General features: G+C 34.1%; 1 protein-coding gene across 1 annotated transcript in view; it reads right to left on the reverse strand.

Annotated features, from left to right (window-relative positions):
• The window catches only part of BMP2K (BMP2 inducible kinase), a 130,840-nt gene that overhangs the window by 59,798 nt on the left and 53,105 nt on the right, over positions 1-17,937 (reverse strand). Inside the window, exons 3-6 of the mRNA XM_019466561.2 lie at positions 14,354-14,459; positions 7,262-7,404; positions 4,644-4,765; positions 2,353-2,434 (exon numbers count right to left, since the gene is read on the reverse strand). Of these exons, the coding sequence (XP_019322106.2) occupies positions 2,353-2,434; positions 4,644-4,765; positions 7,262-7,404; positions 14,354-14,459 (453 nt within the window). The remainder of the gene's footprint in view (positions 1-2,352; positions 2,435-4,643; positions 4,766-7,261; positions 7,405-14,353; positions 14,460-17,937) is intronic.

Below are 17,937 nucleotides of genomic sequence, written 5' to 3' on the forward strand. Positions count from 1 at the left end.
AAAAAAATTCGCCAAAATATAAAGTGCTAAGTGAATACTTTAACCTCAGTATGATAACTCCCTGAATCAGTACTATGCTGAAATAGAAACACAATCTCTGACCAATATGAATTGAATAATTTTTCTAGTTATTCTTTCATTCACACCTAAAATGTTGCAAGATACTTCTGTTTCACCTGAGTGAATACAAGAAAAAAAATGGCATTATGAAAATTAAAATTCTACTTCTGTCAAGCATATAAACACAGATTCTATTTTCTGATTATTTGCTTCTTTTTTCATTTTCTTTGAGTAATCTATTTGTAACCCCACAGCTATACTTATAATTTAAGTTCTGTAATTATCCATTATAGAAATATTACCCCATATCCTAATCTATAAATGGTATAAATTTTAAATTTATCACAATTTAGTATGCTGCCTGGCACACATATAAAGTCTAATGAAAAAATGAATTAAAAAAAGGATTCTCTCCTTTTTGTTAAGATATGGGGTAACAATCATGTACTTAGAGACTATCTTTTCATTCAAGCCTTGATAATATCCAAACAGTAGTTAAGCTATGATGTCTGTTGTTTCCTCTGGTGTTGAAATACTCTTTTAGGTAACATGGATTTCAAAAGCAGTCACAACATTAGATTAGGAAAAACTTCCACGATCACCTCTTCTAATACCTTCATTTTATAAATTAAAACCTGATTGGATGTGCTTTCTACATTATACTATAAACCATTTACTATAAGCCATTGAATGTTAATGCTGAGAAAAAGCAAACTGAATTTGAATTACAAGCTGGTAATCTATAAGCAGTATCAAATCAAACTTATCCATTGAGTCAACTATGTATATGGTTAAAAAGTACCACAAGATTTAAGAATCACTGGTAAAAAAAAAAAAAAAAAAAAGTGTACATTATGACAGATGAAAAGATATCAAAGATACTTTTTTTTTTTATTACCTTGCTAGAATATTTAGTATCCCAACCCCTATAGGAGGAGGTCAAGAGAAGAGAACCAAGGAGATATTCATTTGGTTTCACACATTATGCTTGACTACTTTCTAAATTATTATGCTTTTAAAATAAACATGATTTTTTTTTTGTAAAATCTAGAAGTATTTCCAATGGAATTTTTTTTCTACAACCTTAATACGGTCACTAGTGGTAGATATGGCTAATACTTGTTGAATTTAAATGAATTCACATTTAAAATAGAGTTTCTTGCTAATTTATGAAACAAAGCCAAAATATATTCCCTTATGAAACAAGCTCTAAAAAAGTATATGCATTCTAACAAAAAGTTCAATTATATAAAATATGATCAATCTTAATAATGCAATCCAGATATACAGTTGACCCTTGAACAACACAGGGGTTAGAGGAGTCAATACCCCACGCAGTTGAAAATCCATGTGTAACTTTTGATTCCCCTAAAACTACTGATAATCTACTGTGAAGCCTTATCAATAACATAAATAGTCGATTAACACATATTTTAATATGTATTATATACTGTACTCTTACAATATGTAACTTTTTCTTAGTTTTTTCAGTATTTCTAGGCTGCCTGGTTCACCTGCAAGTTTTTTCAGATCTGTTGCAAATCTCCAAAAGGTTTTCCAATATATTTATTTTTAAAAATCTGCATATTAGAGCACCTAAGTAAGCTTCTGACTCTTGATTTTGGCTCCGATCATGATCTCAGGGTTCACACTGACAGTGCACTGACAGTGAGGTACCCTGCTAAGTATTCAGTCTCTCACCCTCTCTCTCTGTCCCTCCCCTGCTCCCGCTCTCCCTCTCTCCCTCTCTCACTCTCAAAATAAGTAAACTTAAAAAAAAAAAAAATCAATATCTGCAAATTAAGTTCAAATCATGTTGTTCAAGGGCCAACTGAATATGCTAAGTAAGATCTTCAATATGTAGAAATTAGTCAATGGCTTGATTTTAATTAGAAAAAAATTGACTCATGTTAGTTTCCATTAAAAAGATCTTAAAAATATTTCTAAGAATTACTTAAGATTTATGACCAGCTTTTCCATACTGCACTCAATCAAAATTACACTCAATCAAAACATGTTTACATTCATATGTAATATAAATTCTAAAAAATACTGTGGCAAAGAGTTACATTATATGGAAGTCCTTTATTTGCTTTTTTATACCTAAGCTTTCCATTTCAGGATTAAAAAGATAAAATGTTCTATTTATTTTCTTCTTCTGTATAGGAATATACCACTTTCTTCTACTTATTATAAAATACCTTTGGGGTAACAGGGGGAAAATAACCAACTGAACTCAGATTTTTTTTTTTTAATTTGGTTAGAGAAAATGTTAGCCTTTCTTGGCCTTACCCAGATATCAGCCTTGGTGGTGATGGGTTTCCCTCCATAAAGGTTGATCATTTCAGGGGCTCTGTATGACAGAGTTGTATACCTGGCAGTAAATAAGTGAAATGGAGTGGAGATATAAAAAAAAAAAAAAAAAAAAAAAAAAAAAAAAATATATAGATACTACATTGTTTCTACATAAAATGCTACAAAAAACTTTTAGATTCAGTAACATTATATAGAAATAATACTATTTTTAAAAAGCTCATTAAAAGTCCATCAAGATTTAACAATACAAAGCATCTATACATGTTTTATTCAACAAATGCGACAGCATCTCTAATGATATAAAAACTTAATTTTAATTAAAAATCTGAAATAAAGACAATGGATTGAAAATATAGTTTTCCTTGAATTTGTTTTAAATAATATAATTAGACTCTAAAACTACCCTAATCAAAATACTTTAGTCCATTAATTTAAAAACAAAATGTCTACCCACTCAAAAAATTATATGTTTATTAAGGAGTTTGTTTTTATGGACTCTAACATAATTCCTGGCACACAGTAGTAAATCTCCTCTAGGTCTGTTTTTATCGCTGTTGTTTTAAAAGTAATCTAGTTGCCATCATTCTAACTACATTAATTAAGAACACTTCTAGAACTGACTGCCATCATAAGCTATTTGGAATTAAAAGACACTGAATAAATCTTTACCAACATAAAAACTCTAAATCCATTATGAACAGAATATTTTAATAAAGTAGTACTCAATCTCATAGCAGAAATTATTAGACTTTGGAAGGACTACCTATATCATGGCATAATTTAATTTTGAGTGTTGATATGTTTCATTTTGTATGAAATATCTTAAGGCTCAACATCCTATCATCTTACTTTTTCGAAATTACTGACTGGTGAGAAATTCTGAATGACAACACTACGAGGAGCAACCTGCAAAACTGAAATACAAACTGCATGAGGACAGAACTTCTGTTCACTGCTATACTGCAGCACCAACAATGGTGTCCACTGCATGGTAGGCCCTGAATAAACACCTGTTAACTAAATAAATGGTTAGACCATTACCTCCTCAACTGAGCCACAATGAGCACAAGAATTCCTCATGAGCCTGCACTCATCACTACTACAAAATTCTACTGAACCTTAAGATCTCAGCAGTAAGAAATGAAAATTTCAGCAAGTCAGAGATCCTAAAGCAGTTATAAATCACAACCAAATAATTTTTAAATTATATATATACATACATACATATATACATACACATATATGTGTGTATATATGTATATATACATATATACATATATACACACACACACACATACATATACATATATATGTATACAAACATATATCCCCAAAAAGCCAATTCAGTGATTTGTTCTTGTGTTCTTCAGGACATTTATATGTTTACTAAGGAGTTAATTTTTATGGAATCTAACATAATCACCATAGGCTATATTTCCTGAGTAGAAATACCTGGTCTAGAAACCCACTGTGTTATACAAATGGGCCAGGGAAAGATCAGCTCTCCTTGAGTTCTTTCAAAATGCATACTGCAATTCAAATGATAGCTCTTAGTCTTAAACAAATGAGAAACTGTGAGGAAGAAAGGAGACCAAGAAAAAACAACTACTCAGAAATTCCTATTCTGACAGACCTTTGTGCATTCTTTATCATTTTATTAAGGTAATTTAAGATTTACCTAAGATTTATAAACAGTTCTATTTTCTAAATGAGAAAACAGAAAAGGGAAAGGTCTTTATAGATACTCTAGCAACCACAGAAAGTATAAAACTAAGAAAAATAGAGCATATATGACATATTTCTACCAGAGAGCTTTCCAATACACTAGTACAAAGTAACATGTTTTCCAGAGTTTTCATTCCATGAACAAGTCAATCTTCTTCATCTTAAATATAAAGTAAAAGCTTACTTTTCAAATAATTTATTATCTTCCTAATAAGAACAAGTCCTCAGTATCAGTAAAAACACAATGTTTAACTAAACTCAATAATTACTTAAAACTCCCTTTAATAATTCCACAAATTACTCAAACTTAATAAATTTCTTGATAAATACATTTACAATGTACATGAAAAACTTGTATCTATGATAAAATATATTTACTACTGAGCTACAGCAGACATAAATTAATCAATGTCTATGGAACAGAAATATTTCAAAGAAATCTATAAATGAAATACCTAAAATCTGTACTAGCAAATCTGGTCCATAGACTTAAGTTACCTAAAATTCCCATGAGACAAAGCACAATAAAGATAGAAACTTACTTTTTAATTTCTTCTTCTACTAGATTAACTCCATCTTTTTGAGGATTAAGAAACTTATTCGTGGCACTGCCAAAGTCACAAAGTACATAGTTTCCACTATCATTCAACAAAATATTTTCTACCTTCAGAAAAAATAAATAATTAGTAGTATTTTCAAAGTGAAAATTATGCTTTCATAACCATGTTTTTACAAAATAAACACAAGGTTTGTGCCATATATACAAAGAGAAAGACATAAGATAAATCATGAGGAAGGCCAAATCAATCAGACCAAAAATATACCTGACAATGTCTACTGTTTCTCCTACTGAGAACAGAGAAGTGCTCCTCCCATCCCAGGATGATTTCTGCAGGGGTCTATAAGCCCTAAATCCTTTTAAACCTCTTCTATGAAAAAGAAGAACTAGTAGCAGTTGAAGTCTAGACTGTACCTCCATTTTTCATTCTGACACTTCAGCTTATCTATAGACAAGTAACAAAAACCATTAAACTTCTACCTCTGGTTGACTCCTAATTCCATTTTTATCTAAAATGCCGCACTAACAAAACACAGTTTTGACTTTATGTGTTAACTTGGAGATCAGAGTTGTAGCAACCTGAATACATGACATACAGAGGAGAGTGTGGGTTCACATCCCAACTCTGCAATTTGCTACCATATGTCCCCTTAGACAATATGCTGAACTACTCTTGTGCTTTGATTTCCTTATCTACAAAATGGGGAAGCTAACAGTATCTGTTACATGGAATTGTTGTAAAAATCGTATGAGTTAAAACACGTAAAGAGTTAGAAGAGTGGCTGAAATAAAGTAAGCACTCAATAAATGATACTATTATTATTACTACATTTTCTCCCATAACATTTTCTACCTTTATAATGCAGTCTTGGATGAGCTATTCAATTGCTCTCCACTCTACCAAAATACTCACATTACAGTTTGTTTTTCTTCTATATTTCATATTTAGTCAACTTTTTAAAAGATTTGCACACAACAAAGATTTGTACAAGACATCTACTTAAAACAAACATAGGTTTGCATAAATTTACACAAGTAAAACGAACTAAACATATGAAACAGGGCCTGTATAAAAGTATGCAGTTCAATGTCTTTTCTGGCTTTAAATCGAGAAGACTCAACTGGAAACATCAACTTAATATGAAAAAGGTTAACAAGCCAAAACAGCATAAAAAGACATACCAAATTATTAGGGAAAATGTAAAAGCTGCATATTCAGAAGAACTGAAATGAACTACACTCATTATCCAAATTAAAGGACAGATGTCTTCAGTCGTACATTTCGATCTTTGCCTAATTTGTAACCTGTTACACCATAGGTTTCCCTAGATGACACTTTCATGGTTAACAATCTATATTCTACGTGACATCTTCTATTCTCTTGTATCCTAGGGGGATTTTATTATCACCTTTCATAAATTTTGTATAATCAGTCAGAATTGGGATTCATCCAATCACTAAATATTACTGAGACCTTGGCTATGTGCCAAGGTCTAAATACTAAATACTTGGATAGGGGAACCTGGCTGGCTCAGTCAGTTAAGCATCTGACTTCGGCTCAGATCATAATCTCACAGTTTGTGAGTTCAAGTCCCGCGTAGGGCACTGGGCTGACAGCTCAGAGCCTGGAGCCTGCTTCGGAGTCTGTGTCTCCTTCTCTCTCTCTGCCCCTCCCCTGCTCATGCTCTGTCTCTCTGTCTCTCTCTCTCTCTCTCTCCTTCAAATCTAAATAAGCATTAAAAAAAAAAATCCCTGCACACATGGAGCTTACATGCTAGTGGAAGAGAACAGAAAGTAAACAATCGGCACAATACTATAAGGTGGTGCAAGACTGAACAAATGGAGAAAGTTAATCTGAGTAGACTAGAAGCAATGTGAAAAATTAGCCATGAGATATTTGGGTATAGCGCATTTCTGGAAGAGAAGTTTTTGTAATCTTAGGGCTTGTGGGCATCTAAGAGGAAACCTATGATTTTTAAATGGTATGTGTAATGATACCTTGAGCACTATGACACTGGGAATATTCAAATCCTTTTGGGAGACCTTTTCCAATGTAACAAGTGGGTGCCATATACAAGAGATCAGACTCCACAAAAAGGTAAGATAAAATGACCTTAAAGAAAATCACCTAAATATAGTAAATGATAGAAAACTATGGTAAATGGTAAATAACTGAGTACAGCGACCCATTCATGCTTGCCTCCAAAATCTCTGCAAAATACCCTGACACCTAATATGGGTTATAGGAAATAGGAGGAGAGCAGAACTGGACAGAATCATGTGGAGGGACATTCAACCTGCATCAATGACGTTCACATTTTTGCTCACATGAAACCTTTTTAAGAAGCCTACTATGTACAACAGACGCAGAGGAAGGGCCATAAAAATCTACTTCTACAGCCATACTAGAAACCCTCAGGGTCACGGAAAACACAATTTCTAGTCTATAGTCTTTACATGGCCCCAGGAAATGTACCTGGGACAAAGAGATCCTTCTCAGTGTTGGTAATAAAAACTGGTATAGAGGAAGACAGTAGTCCAAGAACATTTTAATGCTAAAGTTCAAAATGTATTAATCCATAAGTAGTCTAAAATTCATACCTTCAGATCCCGGTGAATTATTGGAGTCTTACACTGATGCAATCTTGCAACAGCTTCACAGGTATCACAGAATATCTGTAACACTTCTGCTTCCGTAAAACCTGTCTGCAGCTTCTTATTCATCTGATTCACTACTTGCCCAGCTAACCAAAAAAGTAATTTTGAGAAGACATGTTTTTAGTAAATGAAGACTACCACAAAGAAATTAAGAAATGCCTTTATGGTCTCAAGTAAAGGGGAACTGGCTTTTTCATAATGCTCATGTAAGGATGCTTCCTGTACCATATCATATTGATTCAGTAACATACATTTTTCATACTTTACATCTCTGAAATAAAAACATCTTAAGATAGATGATGTTCTGCTAATGCTATTGGCCTTTTTTCAAGATTTTAATTAACATCTATGAAATCAAAGTATGCTTTATAATTGACGGCATCATAGATTTGAAGAAACAGTTATTCAATAGTATGTTAGCTATTAGATAAACAATTGTGAGCAAAAATAAAGTTTATATTATCATGGAATTTATCAATTAAAGGCAGAGGTAAATATTAAGCAATTACATAAATAAACACATATAATTATGTACAATAAGGCTAATATGAGAGAAACCTAAATTTAAATTGGCAAAGGAGGATGGGGAGGGGATGGTGTCAGATGAGGCCTATCTGAGGAAGTGATATTTATGGTGAGACTGTAGCATTAGGAACTGACCAGACAGAGATCTGCGAGAAAAGCATGCTAGCAACAGCAAGCAGTACATACAAAGGCCTCCATTTTGGAAAAGAGCTTAATAATTTTGATTAACTTAAAGCCAATGTAGGTATGCATGGTCCAAAAATCAGAGAAAAGGTAAAGTGACATGAGACTGACAAGACAGACAGCCATCAGCCATATTTTAGATTTTATCTTGAGAACCAGGGACTTCCTGATCTTTTTTTTTTTAATGTTTCTTTATCTTGAGAGAGAGTGTGCGCAAACACACGTGAGCAGAGAAAAGGCAGAAAGAGAGGAGGAAAGTGAATCCCAAGCAGGCTCCATGCTGTCAGTGCAGAGCCTGATGCAGGTTTGATCTCACATTAAGACCTGAGCAGAAATCAAGAGTTGGACACTTAATCAACTGAGCCACCCAGGTGCCCACTCCAGATCTAACTTTTTAAAGGATCTTCCTGATTGGGGGGTAGGGGAAATCACAAGAGTGGAAATGGACAGATGGGTTAAGAGGCTAATGCTCTAATTCAGGTAAAAGGCAACAGGCAGAACAACTTACTAAAATCAAACAGTCATACCAATGAGCCCTGAGAGGATGATTATATATTACATATACCACAATAATTGATAGTCTAGTGACAATTCTAAATTATTAAGAAAAAGTTGACCACCATTTAAGGACACAAGAAACACAAGTAATTAGGGGCACCTGCGTGGCTCAGTCAGTTAGGTGTTCAACTTCAGCTCATGATCTCACGGTTCAGAGTTTAAGCCCTGCGTCAGGCTCTGTGCTGACAGCACAGTCTGGAGCCTGCTTCGCATTCTGTGTCTCCTCTCTCTCTGCCTCCCCTGTTTGTGCGCCCTCTCTTTCTCTCGCTCTTTCAAAAGTAAATAAATAAACATTAAAAAAAAATTTTTTTAAAGAAAAGTAATTCAGAAAGCATTCTAATGAAAATTAAGTTTGGGAATTTAAAAAGGCAAACTTATGTTAACTTGAAACCTTCCTTTAACAAGGTTGGACAAATGAATGTTTGCTACTTTGTAATCTGCAAAAAGGTGCATATACACCTGTTCATTTAATACTACTCTCTCAACAGCATTCTCATGTATTTCCTATAATAGCAGAAAACTTTAAAGCAGAAAAAATATCAAATTTTATCTATCAATCCCCAATTTCAGAACACTAAAGTATATTTGATTGTAATTTGTTTAGGACACCTCAAGATACCTGACCAGGCAGCAATTTCCCCTGTCCTCTTGTGTGTTAGACACTGAACTTGTTTTAAACAAAAATTAAACAGGATAAAAAGTGTTTTATTGATGCTCATTCACATTCTTGAAATATGTCACAGCTAAAGAAATCATAATCTTAAACTCATTCTACGTCTTCCTAACTTTCAATGTTGTAATGAGTAGAAAAAAATTTGAACAAATGTTAATCTCCTTTCTCACATTCAGAGATCTTGAATCACAAAATGCAAGTCCCCAAAAAAGCTAAGAGCTGTAACTGAGCTACATTTCAAATGTAGAAATAAGTAAAATTTCATTATTCAAAATCAAAGTCTTCTGAAGATTAAAGTAAAGGTTATTCTAATGAAAAACAAACAAACAAACAAACAAATCAGGGGCACCTGGGTGGCTCAGTCGGTTAAGCATCAGACTTCAGCTCAGATCATGACCTCGCGGTTCCTGAGTTCAGGCCCAGCATCAGGCTCAGTGCTGACAGCTCAGAGCCTGGCGCCTGCTTTGGATTCTGTCTCCTTAGCTTGCTGCCCCTCTCTCCCTCCCTCTTTCTCTCTCTCTCTATTTCTCAAAAATAAATAAAAAATAAAACATTAAAAAAATTTTTTGAAAACCGAAAAAAATCAGATTCAGAAATCAAACGATGTATACTGAAAATCTTTTCAAACAGGATGCATATAACTCTCAAATCTTTCCATATTTTTCAAACAGGTATCATTTCCTAAACAAAAGCTTTTACACTCTGACCAATTTCACCATTAAAATTGAAAATTCAACATTTTTCCAACTACTTAGTCATCCAACAACCTTCTGTAAAGTGCAATCTTACATTCCACTTTAATTTTTACATGACTTGGGTTTTTTTAATAAGATAATTAAATTTTATCTGTAGTAGATTGCACCACTGGCCCCAAATCTTCAACCCTCACTTTATCCCAGCCCTTTGCCATGTAACTGCACTTCCTCCCAATAAATGGAGCAGAGAGAATACCTTGCTCTTTGATGTGGGCTCAGCCATATGACTTACTTTGGCTGAAAGAATAACGCAGAAGTGGCAGTGTGCCAATCCCAAGCCTAAGCCTTAAGAGACCTCACATCTTCCACTTGCCCTCTTGTATTTCTAGTATCTCTATGAGAAAAACATCCCCCAAATAAGCTTCTAGTGCCAGGGAAAAGGATGAGAAACCTGAAACAGAGCCACTCCAACTAATCCCAGCAAACCCACTGGCATGTGAACAAGCCCAACTAAAACGAACAGTGTCATTCCACCAAGCTCAGTCTACAACAAGTGACCCACTGATACACAAGCAATAATAAATGACTGTTGTTTTATGCTGTTGAGTTTGGGGATGTTTTGTTATTAAGCAAAAGCTAACAGGTATGTTATCCGTGGGAATTTCTATAAAACACCTCCAAAACAAAAAGCTCCTTTCATTAAAGAATGGAAATATATTCAAAAGACCAACTCTGATTTCTGGACGTCTGGTACCTAAAGCCTGTAATTAATCTCTCTTTAACTTATACACAAGAATATTAACAAATTTAGCAGTGTCAAATCGTGAACCCACAAAAATCTAACATTTCACAAATGATGGCTGTAACAAATTGATACCTCTAACCGTGATGGTGCATATCGGCTATACAATACATTCTTCTACTTCCTACACAGTTTCATCCCTTACAAAATCAAAACCAATGTACCTGATCTATATTCATAACACTGACTGCCTTACAAAAGTACCTTCATTCTTAAACAATTTTATGTAATACAATCAGCTTTTATAGAAGTAAGGGGAAAGTAATTATTCTCCCATTCTCTACTCTGCAACTCACTCTTCCCCCATGAAAAGAAAAGGAATTTATCTAACTGATTCATGTGAGAAAAAGGAATTGAGTATGTCCTATTCAAATCCTCTGGATTCCTTCTCTGGGATATAAAGCCCACTCAGAGGGTACATTCTCATCTATAGTGCATGCAGTACATTTAGCTGGTAAAACATTTGAAGGAAACTTCTAACATAAAAAAGAAGGTGTAATAACAAGAGAAAAATCCAGGAAAACAAAAACACAAAGAACAGAAGAAAACTCTTTTTTAAAAACTGTAATTAATAACTGCAGACAACAAATGACTTGCATCTAAAACAAGAACAAAGTGCATTTTAACAAAGAACAGCATTGAGAGAATAAGAGTTCTTGGAAATTAAAAATAAATAGCAGAAATACAAAATTCTATAGAGGAGCTAAAAGATACATTTAAGGAACTCCCAACACAATTAGAATTTTTAAAAAGAGAAGACAAAGAGAGGAACAGAGAAAATGAAAGAGAAAAAAACTGAGTCCCAGCAATAAAGATAGCAAAACGGACCCACAACCAAGGCAGATATACCTAAGATTTTAGAATGCTAGAGCTAAAGCAAAGATTCTAAGTGTCCACGGGAAAAAAAAGAGGTCACGTTAAAAAAAGTGAAGAATCATAATGCATGAGATTTCTCAATAGTAACAACTAGGTGAAAAATGGGATAATGCCTTCAAAATTCTAGCCCAAAATTATTTCTAACCTACAACACTTTAGCCAGCCAAATGAATAATCAAATATGGATGCAGAATAAAAATAATTCTATACAAGGTTTCAAACATGCTTCTTTCCATAATCCATTATCAGAAAGCTACTGAAAAAATGTACTCTATTCAAAGGAGGTAGGTAAAAACAAGGGAGGAAGTATGAGTAGTAGAGAGTCTAAGATAGGAAGAAGGCATAGGGAGTTCCTAGAAGCACAGCTCAATGCTATTCAAAATTAAGCAGAACTGAAGTCTCCCCAAAGGATATTTCTATGGAAGAAAAAATAAAACTGACACAAATATGTAAATGTTGAAGTATACTACATAAAGATTTGCATTTCTATTGAGGAATGTTGGGCTAAACTACTAACATATATGAAGGAAAATAGGCAATTATCAATGGGTATATTAGCTCCTGGAAAAAAATTTTAAATACAAAAACAAAAATGTTAATTACAGGCTATCACATATCACAGTTAAACAGCAAGCAAAATAAATACCAATTATTAATTTAATCTAAAAATTAAAAATTAAAATTAAAAAATTAAAAAAAAAAGCTCTGACAGTTAAATCCTCATCTTTACTTGGAGATATTATCTAAAACATAAAATTAGGGCGCCTGGATGACTCAGTCAGTTAAGCGTCAGACTCTTGATCTCGGCTCAGGGCATGATCTCACAGTTTGTGGGTTCGAGCCCCATGTCAGGCTCTGTGCTGGCAGTGCAGAGCCTGCTTGGGATTCTCTTGCTCTCCTCTCTCTCTTTGCCTTCCCCGCTTGTGCTCTCTCTCAAAATAAATAAACTTAAAAAACAATAATAAAAAGCAAAACATAAAACCAGAAAGAGCACTACCAAACTTTTATTCAAGAGCCTCCTCATACCCAGAATCACATACTTCTCCTGATTTTCTAAGTTCCCCCTCTCTCATACTCTAAGGATCTCATTAAAACTACACACTTTCCTCTACATAATGACGTGTAGAAATATGGAAGTGAATATGAGAAATATCTCAAGCATTTTTAAAGTGAATGCCTCTGAGGAGAGTAATGGGGCAGGAGGATACTGATTTAGCCACGGCTTAACAAAACCATTTGACTTTTTAAAACGTATACATGTACTACTTTGATAAAAATAAAAATTTCATGTGAATCAGCTTGATGATTCAAACCAGATAAAAAAAATTTTTTAAGTTTTCAGGCAAAAAAGAATGCTTTCCTCAAAACATAGCTCAGGTCATACCTCTACTTTAAAATAAAATTTATCCCCTAAAAATTGAAGTTCATTCGGTTCTCCTTTTAAAATGTCTTCTGGATGACTATCAGTTAAACTCATCCAGGGTTATGATTATGCTAGATTCAATTATCTTTAAAAAATTAGCAAAGCGCTATCTTTACAAATAACCAACAGCTACTCTATCCAGCCAAGATTTAGTACCACAAATGCTAGAATTCAGGAAAGTGGAGTAAAGAACATCAACATCTTCTCCTTAAAGAGATCACAATGTTTTACAGTATGAGATATATACAAGAGAAAACAATCAGAAAAACATCTAATTTTTTATAATATATACGGAAATAATTTTTAAATATATCATAATAGATATTATAATTCTGATTCACTTCATTTTCCCCTGTCCTTCCCTCCTTACAAGACTAGAATAAATGAAACTATATTTTCTCCAACATTACCATCAGCCTACTCCTCCAACATTCAGGAAATGACAAGTGTTCATAATATCATAATTAAAAATCATAACTGTCTTAAGAGAATCTAAATATAAGCCAAGGCTCCCTAGAACCCAAATTGCCAGATACAGTCTGATTTAAAAAATTTTTTAAGAAGTTTGCAAAAAATGGATTAATTTCAAATTAATTTCAAATCTTCTGATATTTATAAAAGAACCCAAAAAGACGATATAAATTTATAAATATTACAGATCAAAATGCATCTAAATTTATTACATTTGATATACTGAAAGTTAATATGGAGTGCTGGAAAAAAAAATCTTATAACACTAATATTGACACATTATGCTTTTCTTAGTTGGACTATAAAAGTATAGGGAGCATGATATGTAACTGCTCTTCATTCATTCAGATTTCTTGTTTTAAACACAACAGCATTTTTCCAATCGTCATTTACATGCTCATATCATCAGTACAGCAATGACGACTAGATTTTAAATATTTCTTTTTTTTTTTTTTAATGTTTATTTATTTTTGAGAGAGAGAGAGACAGAATGCAAGAGGGTTAGGGGCAGAGAGAGAGGGAGACACAGAATCCGAAGCAGGCTCCAGCCTCTGAGCTGTCAGCACAGAGCCTGACGCGGGGCTCGAACTCACCAGCTGTGAGATCATGACCTGAGCTGAAGTCGGACGTTCAACCGACTGAGCCACCCAGGCACCCCGATTTTAAATATTTCTTAACAGCATTCCTTAAGTAGATAATTAAAGCTGAGATTACAGTTAAGTGTCTAGAATCAGGTGACAACTGCCCTGGGAGAAACCAAGACACCTAGTAAACCATTTTAAGGGTAACTTTTTTTTTCAGTATAAAACAAATGCAGAAAAATACTTACCCCGGCAATATTCCATTAAGATAAGCACTTCCCATACATTATCACTAATTGAGTTAACAGCACAATCCAAGTAACTCACGATATTTTTGTGACCAGACAGCTCCTTCTGTGTAAAAAAAAAAAAAAAGAAAAAGAAAAATTAAAAAAACATACATTGTAAAGCTCTATTACCAATGATTTGAAGTCTAAATTAATATATTTGAAGAATTTCACAAAAGTGAATTAAGCATACGTATAGAATCTGACACAATTCAAAGAGGTTTCAGTAGTTCCAATGAAAGGTTTACTTAATGGGCGCCTGGGTGGCTCAGTTGGTTAAGTGTCCAACTTCACCTCAGGTCATGATCTAATGAGTTGGAGCCCCATGTCAGGCTCTGTGTTGACAGCTCAGAGCCTGAAGCCTGCTTGTTTCCCTCTCTCTCTCTCTGCCCCTCCCCCGCTCAGGCTCTGTTTCTCTTTCTCAAAAATAAACAAACATTGAAAAAAAATTTTTTTTAAGTTTACTTACATGTGGCTGCCATTTTCTAACAGGAAAATATTCAATGAACACTAATTTTTTTTATGTTTATTTTTTAGAGAGAGAATGAGTGAACAAGGGAGGAGCAGAGACAGAGGGAGACAGAATCTGAAGGGGGCTCTGTGCTAACAGCAGAGAGCCCAATGCAGGATTCAAACTCATAAACCATGAGATCATGACCTGAGCTGAAGTCAGATGCTTAACCAACTGAGCCACGCAGGTGCCCCTTTGAACACTAATTTTTAAATTCAATCAGGAAAAAAGAGATGGTTCACTCAAAACCAAAAGTCTCCAAAATAAGTGTGCAAGATAGTCCTTTGGGACTCAAGAATAAAATATCAGAACTTTTACTTATATTTATTTTTATCCAAAATGTTGTTTAAAATGAAGCTCTAATATTTATGAACTTACAATTACACTCTCATTTGTTTGTTTTGCCTACAAAATATTGTGTACCCAGCTAAGTGGACCTATGAATGTATATACTTTTAAACTAAATAACTTACAAAATGAACAACTGACTAAAAAATTTTCTATTAAGTAGCCACAGGTTAAAGATAATACTAGGGGCGCCTGGGTGGCTCAGTTGGTTAAGCGTCCAACTTTGGCTCAGGTCATGATCTCGCGGTCCGTGAGTTCGAGCCCCTCATCGGGCTCTGTGCTGACAGCTCAGAGGCTGGAGCTTGTTTCAGATTCTGTGTCTCCCTCTCTCTCTGACCCTCCCCTGTTCATGCTCTGTCTCTCTCTGTCTCAAAAATAAGTAAACATTTAAAAAAAAATTTAAAAAAAGATAATACTAATAATACAAGAAAATAAGAAAAAAATGGCAAATCTGACATTTTTGTTCATAGTACAAGATAATCATCAGCATATAATGAGGTTAAAAATAATAATCTATTTAGGTCTGTCTGGAAATTAAAAAACAATTATCAACAATACTTTTTAAAATAAATTTACATCCGGAGCGCCTGGGTGGCTTAGTCGGTTGAGTGTCCGACTTTGGCTTAGGTCATGATCTCTCACAGTTGCTGGGTTCCTGGGGTTGAGCCCTGTGTCGGGCTCTGTACTGATAGCTCAGAGTCTGGAGTGTGCTTTGGATTCTGTCTGACCTCTCTCTCTGTTCCTCCCCCATTCGCACTGTCTCAAAAATAAATGAACATTAAAAATAAATAAATTCACATCCACTATCAATAATAAACCTGGTTTTAACTGAGATATTATTTATTTGAGATATTACCTAACAGTAGCTGAACATGTAATTCACAAATACATAAATATAATGGGAGATGGGTTATCAAAAAAAGTTGGACGACCACTGCTCTAATGAGCTAATCTCCCTAAATTCTCTTGTTCAAAAGCACAGAATTTGAGTGCTGCTGCTACTGATGATGACCAAATTTTACATCTCTGAAAATTACACAAATTCTATTGAAAGCAAGAATTATGGCACAATGGTACCGTATCTAGACACAAGTTAGAAAACTTAGCCTAAGAACCCCTACTATCTTGGGGTAAATCTCTTCACCCTTTTGACTAATAGCCTTTTTAAAAAGTTTTTAAAGAACAAATCTCAAAGCATAATCAAGTCTAATCTAACCAGGGAATAGGGACAATAAAAGAAACAGGTAAGTCATGTTACATAAATATGCCTATCTTTGAATAAAAGGGATCAAAATATGTGTATTGATATAGATGTTGATAGAAAATGGGAAATCTCTCTCTTAGCAGTTGGATAAATAGGAATGATATTAAGAAGTGTTTACAAGGATATGGAAAAACTGGAATTCTCATACATTGCTGGTGTGACCATAAAATAGTTCAGCTGCTATGGAAAAAAATTTAGTGATCCCTAAAAAAGTTAAACACAGAATTACCATAACCCAACAATGCCACTCCTAGATATAAACCCCAAAAAACTAAAAACAGATACTCAAATAAATACATATACAAACATATTCATAGCAGCACTATTCACAACAGACTCAAGGTAGAAATGGCTCAAATGCCTATCAATGGTTTTAAAAAAGTCCATCAACAGGTGAAGAGAGAGAGAGAGAGAGACAGGCAGACAAACACATACAATGGAATATTATTCAGCCATAAAAAGGAATGAAGTACTGATACACTCTACAATGTGAATGAACCTCAAAAACATGCTAAGTGAAAAAAGTCAGACAGAAAAGGTCACATACACAAAAATTTTATATATATGTATATATATAGCACTTGATAAACAGTGGATGAGGAAGAAGAAGAGAACAGAAGAAAAGGAGAGAAGAAAAGGAGGAGGAGGAAGAGAAAGAAGAGGTGAAGGAAGAGGAGGTGGAAAGAGAGAAGAAGTAGAGGGAGTGCGGAGGAAGATGGGGAGGACGGGGAGGAAGAAGAGAAGAAAGAAGAGGAAGGAGAGGTGGAAGAGGGGGAGGAATGGGAACAGGAAGACAAGGGAAAAGAAGAGGTAGAGGAAAAGGGGGGAAGAAGAGGAAGAAAAGAAGAGGAGGACTAGGGGGAGAAGGAAGAAGAGGAAAACAACAACAAGCCATCAGAGCACTGAGAATAAAACACCCTAGAAAAAAAGAAACTTTCATTTTGTAGTTTTTAACCATTTAACCAAATTACTGAAATTTTGTCAATAACCTATTAAAATATTTTTTACTTCTCAATATTAAAAAAAAAAAAAAAAATCCCTTACTCATAAGGGAAGATATGGATATTTTACCATATATTGCAGAGTACATAAAAAAAAAAATAGTAACAACAATAAACTTTACTGCATGAATTTGAAAATGAAAAGCGGGGGCACCTGGGTGAGCATCCAACTCTTGATTTCAGCTCAGGTCACGATCTTACGGTCTTGAGATGGAGCTCATGTTCATGTGAAGCCTGCTTAAGATTCTCTCTCTCCCTCTCTCTCTGCCCCTCCCTTGCTCATGCTCACACGTGCATGCCCGCATTCTCTCTCAAAAAAATAATAAAAAATAAAAACAAAAAGCAAAACTAATTGTTGTTGGTGAATATAAACACATACAGTGAATGTATTAAACACCCATGGGAATAGTAAACACCAAAT

The sequence above is a fragment of the Panthera pardus genome, unplaced genomic scaffold (assembly GCF_024362965.1).
Source record: "Panthera pardus isolate Hobbes unplaced genomic scaffold, ASM2436296v1 HiC_scaffold_13, whole genome shotgun sequence".
Classification (NCBI taxonomy): Eukaryota; Metazoa; Chordata; class Mammalia; order Carnivora; family Felidae; genus Panthera; species Panthera pardus.